The sequence below is a fragment of the Rhineura floridana genome, chromosome 11 (assembly GCF_030035675.1).
Source record: "Rhineura floridana isolate rRhiFlo1 chromosome 11, rRhiFlo1.hap2, whole genome shotgun sequence".
Taxonomy (NCBI): domain Eukaryota; kingdom Metazoa; phylum Chordata; class Lepidosauria; order Squamata; family Rhineuridae; genus Rhineura; species Rhineura floridana.
The window spans coordinates 31,395,622-31,401,097 of NC_084490.1; the positions used below are offsets into that span (position 1 = coordinate 31,395,622).

At 37.7% G+C, this 5,476-nt stretch overlaps 1 protein-coding gene across 1 annotated transcript; it reads right to left on the reverse strand.

Annotated features, from left to right (window-relative positions):
• Nucleotides 1-1,074: 1,074 nt before the first annotated feature.
• On the reverse strand, nt 1,075-2,049 carry LOC133367746 (olfactory receptor 14A16-like). The gene has a single exon (XM_061591846.1). It carries the CDS (start codon nt 2,047-2,049, stop codon nt 1,075-1,077), a length of 975 nt encoding a protein of 324 aa, XP_061447830.1.
• Nucleotides 2,050-5,476: the final 3,427 nt, after the last annotated feature.

Genomic DNA, 5,476 nt, shown 5'->3' on the forward strand with positions numbered 1-5,476 from the left:
TCATGGCTTCCCCCAAAGAATCCTGGGAAGTGTAGTTAGTTAAGGGGGCTGAGAGTTGCTACCAGATGCCCTGTTCCCCTCACAGAGCTTCAGTCAGAGCTGCTGACTGGCCACTCTACAGACTGACAACTCTGGCCACTGGAGCTCTGTCAGGGGAATGAAAGTCACCTCTCAGCACCCTTCACAAGCTATACCTTCCAGGATTCTTTGAAGGAAGCCTCTTTTACCTCTGGAAGTAAACCTCTTTGAATTCAGAGGGAAATGTTTGTGTTGGCATGTATAGGATCACACTGGAATTCTGTGATATTGTGGCAAGGCAACTAAAAATAAATTCAGACAGAACAATATCAATGGTAAATGCCAACCAGTGTGAGCTGATGGGGGGGAAAGTGTGAATGGGCATGTAGGAATGGAAGGAGGCTGACTTTGTGACACAAAGAGATTTTTGTGCCTAAATACCCAAAGGCACTTATCAATGAATTAAGGGTAAGAATCAGAATTGGGAGAGAGCTCCAAGATTATCTTGTCCAACACGCTGCTGCTGCAAGAAATAAACTAATACAGCATCCCTGAAAGATGGCTACCCAATCCCAGCTTAAAAACCTCTAAGACTCCTATTTACCTCCTTCTCAGAAATGCTGTTCTACTGCCAAATAGCATATGATCTCTGGGCCATCTTCACAAAATCTCTTCAAAATGTGTTTCCTTGTAATTTTTGAACACACAGCTAAATATATTCAGTGCTTTCAGTATCCAACTCTAAATCCAAATCCAGGCTTCTTCTGGGAGGAGGGGACAATATAAATTTAATGACTAATAATATCATTCATTACATGACTCCCACTTTGGGCAGTGAACAAAACAAGATTAAAATACAGTATTACAATAAAATCAATAACAAACAGCAGCAAACTAAATGAAAAACATTAAAAAAAACATTGAACATTAAAACATTAAAATGCCTGAGAGTATAGCCAGGTCTTAACCTGGCGCCTAAAAGAAAGTACCGTAGGCGCCAGGCGTATCTCCTCAGGTAGGCTGTTCCACAGTTCGGGGGCCACTCACAATTCACCTTCACAATATAAGACTTGAGAAGTTATTCAAAGAAAAGTGTCCTAGACACAATAGCTTTGAAAGAGCAAATTTAATCTCCTTGTTTCTCATGCTATAGATTATTGGATTTATCAAGGGCGGAACCATTGAATATATCATAGAAAATACCAAATCCAGATGTGATGGGCTGTTAGAAGTAGGCTTGAGGTAAGTAAAGACAGAAGTGGTTAGAAATATGGAGACAACCGTGAGGTGAGGAAGGCATGTTGAGAAGGCCTTTTGCTTTCCTTCAGTAGAGGGGATTCTCAGCACTGAGGTGAAGATGTGCACATAGGTTATAATGATGAAGATAAAACAGCTAGAAGCATAGGCAGCGCCTAACACAACAACTCCAATTTCAATTAGATTCAAATCTGAGCAGACCAGCTTAAGTAACTGTGGGATTTCACAGAAAAACTGATTGACAATATTGGAGCAAAAAGGGGGTGCAAAGGTGCCTCCAGTGTTTAAGACACCATAGAGAAATCCAGTGATCCATACACTAGCAATCATTTGGATGCAGACTTGCTTATTCATCAGCATCTCATATTGTAATTGATTGCAAATAGCAACGTACCGATCATATGCCATGACTGTCAGAAGAGAGAGATCAGATGTTATACAGAAGACAAAGAAAAGGACTTGAGCAACACATCCAGAGTAGGAAATGTGTCTGGTATTCATGAGAGAATTGGCCATGGATTTAGGGATAATGACTGAAACCTGGCCCAGGTCTTGCATGGCTAAGTTCATCAGGAAGAAGTACATGGGAGTGTGCAAGCGATAGTCAGAGGCAACTGCAGAGATGATGAGAAGGTTCCCTGTAACTGTTGTAAGATAATAAACAAGGAACCCAAAGAAGTGGAGAATCTGCAGCTCCCGAACCTCTGAGAATTCCAAGAGAAGAAATTCTGAGTGAAAGGATTGATTAATGATGCTTTGTTTCTTCTCATCCATGTTGCCTGTGGAAGAAAGCAGAAGGACTATTAAACTGAGAGCAAAGTAGTTGGGAGCTACAGTATATGTACTTTTAATTTTAAGATGATGATGATGATTATCATGAGAGTGGTGGACTTATGCTTGTAAACTCGTCTGTTTATGTCACTGAGGTACAGTTTTATTTGAAAGTTTGAAACTCTAAATAAATAAATTACAAGAATACCACATTCCAGCAACTTTTTTTTTGAGTGTACAAGTTTTGGCTATATCAGTTCAAATTCACAATGAATACTACTCATGAAATGGTTTCTTCCCTCATTTTTGTGAATGCAATGTGACAGCTCAACTGTAGAAGGGGGAAGGCTACTTCATACCATCTAAGAAACAAGGATGAAGAGGTGAATTTCACGGTGAGGATATGTTAATAGAGATGCACTTGGCAGATGAACCTTAACAAGGGATAATTCAACACAAAGAACACTGGCCATCTTTGTCCTTCCAAAAAAAGCTTGAAAGATATTTGTACTTCATTTCTCTAGATTTTTTATCTGGCAAATATTCTTGGTAAAATGTAGTAAACCTGTTACTTACTCCTTCTATATATATATTTGGTGAAAGACTAACTCAGTAACAGAGGACATGCTTACATGGAACAAACATCCCTAGGAAGGACTGGAAAAGATCCCTGTCTGACATCCTAGACCTGTTTACTATCAGTATATTCGAGCCTTTCCCAACCTGGTGTTCTCCAGAAGATTTGGACTACAACTCTCATTATTCCCAATTACTGATTGTGCTAAGTGGGTTGGAAAGGCACTGTAGTCTAAAATCTGGTGGTGGTGGTGGTGGTGGAGAAGGCTGGGATAATCATTTTGAACTAGAGGGACCAATGGTCTGACTAGGCATGAGAGAACTTCCCATATGACAATAGTTGTCTGCATTCTAGGTTTTGAAAGGTCTTAAAAGAAGGGGAAATTGCTGCATATAAATGGTAGATGATCAGGCAAAGGAAAATGAAGGTTGGCTTGGGAGAGTCTGCACTTGACAAAACTGGTGTTTGTGTGTGATGTAATGACTAGCTTGGTGGAAATAGAAATTAGTTTTGTTTTTTGAGAAAGAAAGGAAAAAAAAGAAAGAAAGAAAGAAAGAAAGAAAGAAAGAAAGAAAGAAAGAAAGAAAGAAAGAAAGAAAGAAAGAAAGAAAGAAAGAAAGAAAGAAAGAAAGAAAGAAAGAAAGAAAGAAAGAATGTTAGGCTCCACTGGGGATAATGTGAAGTTATTCAGAATTGACATACGAGCAATTCATATATTCACAATATAACCCATGGATTTTTGGGGCAATTATTTTGGATTTAGATTTTCATGAATATAATATAAAGATAACATCTCCCTTCTACCCAATACAGTTCTTTATGCTAAAAAGGAACAGGCTCATTCCAGTATCGTTGACTGCCACCAAATCATTTAGGGCATTCTTTAACATTCCTTCTATTGAAACTTCTCAGGAGTTTTGTCTCATTTAATTCCACTTTACTTCACAGTAAATATCTTTGGGGGCTTGTGGTGCCTGCTTTAGTCTTCTCTATATTAGAAATTATACAACAAATTCCTTTCACTCCTTGTGTGAATGTATATGAAAATATGGAACTCACATCACTCTAAGAATTTTTTATTTATGCCAGGTTAATGGATAGAGGGAGAGAGAGTTGCAGGATAAAGTATAAATATATTCAGTAATAGGCAAAAAACCTTGCAGTTTAAGAATGTACCTATAGCCCACAGATATTTCTAACAAACTTTAAAAAGCAGGTAAATTGGGCAGCTATAGTGAATGTACCAGGGGAGCAGGAGACCTGAACTCCTCTCTGAGATATGGGACTGCCTTACAAAGTTGTCAAAATGCAAACACAATTTGGGTTGGTCCTTCACAGTCCAATCCACTTGCTCTGTAGCTTGGAAGAATTGGGTAACATGTGCCACTGAGCATATGGTGAGTGCTGGCAACACCTGTAATCAGCCCAAATAATAGAAAGAAGATATGTCCTGTGCTGATCTTGTTTTAGCCGGGAGGAAGCAACATTATTAAGACAGTTGATATCGTTCAGATGGTCACTTTAAATATGTCTGATTTCCTTTGCAATTTTAGTGAAGTTTCCTATAGGAAATCATTTTCTTTTGCTTTTGTTTCTATGAATATGTGAAGTACAGCAAAATTTATACTGAAAAAACTCCAAACGTAATTGTCGAATAATGGCACTGACTTCTGCAAAATAGTCTCCAGTGAACCTCAGAAGTATCTCAATTTGCACAAGATAAGACAGTGGAAGGTGAAATATATTCTAGCAAAATTCTAGATGTGCTCTATGTTTTTAATTGATTGAGAACACCTTGCCTTAAATAACGTGGTTTAAACATAGCAGGCTGAAAACATGTGTCCTCTTTTTTCCAACAGCTAGAGTCATTGCTGAAGTAGCAACATATGGTGATCAGTCTGATTTTACATCAAGCTGCAGTTTCAGATTCAACTGTTAATGCACCCAAAATAGAAACAGAGCATAACCTCCAGTTTGAAAAAAGGCTATCTTCACCATCACATGACAATGACCAATAAAAAGGCTTTGAAATTAATACAAATACATTTGACACAGATTTCTAGGATGAATAAGGAGGGGGGAAATTTTCTGGTTTAGATTCTCTGTAGAAACATTAGTAACACAGGAAAGAAGCAAAGTAAGAAGTGCACCAACAAACATACAAAAATATAATTCTTCATCTGCAAAATAGTCTCCAGTGGACCTCAGAAGTATCTCAATTTGCACAAGATAAGACAGTGGAAAGTGAAATATATTCTAGCAAAATTCTAGGTGTGCTCTATGTTTTTAATTGATCGTGAACACCTTGCCTTAAATAAAGTGGTTTAAACATAGCAGGCTGAAAACAACAACAACAACAATAACAACCCAAGGTGCGCAATGTTTTTACAAGTGACGATTACAAAATGCCAACTTACTATGCAGCATCTTAAAGTATATAAGACCTTAAACATTATCCCACAAGGCCTTGAAATCTATAAAGCAATTTCTATTCCAGAAAGTATCCCTTTATGTCTAAACTGGCACATAGAGAAACAGCAGCTGAGCATATTCCTTATTTCTATGATTATTAAGCAGAATCTTCTGAAAATCAACCCCTTGAAACAAGCACTACAGCAGGAATTAACGTTTCAAAGAAACATTCTAACACCATGCAACTATGAATGCCTCCTGTATCTGCTCCATAGAACAGAACAGGCAACTTTTATCAATGTCCATGCCACCAAAAAGAAAAAAACCTCAAAAGGGATATTCTAAGATATCATGTTCCTCTTATTCCATCCAATTTAATAACATAGGGTTCTATTTATAAATAAATATTTTCATCTACTACAAGAGCAAAAGCTAACCACA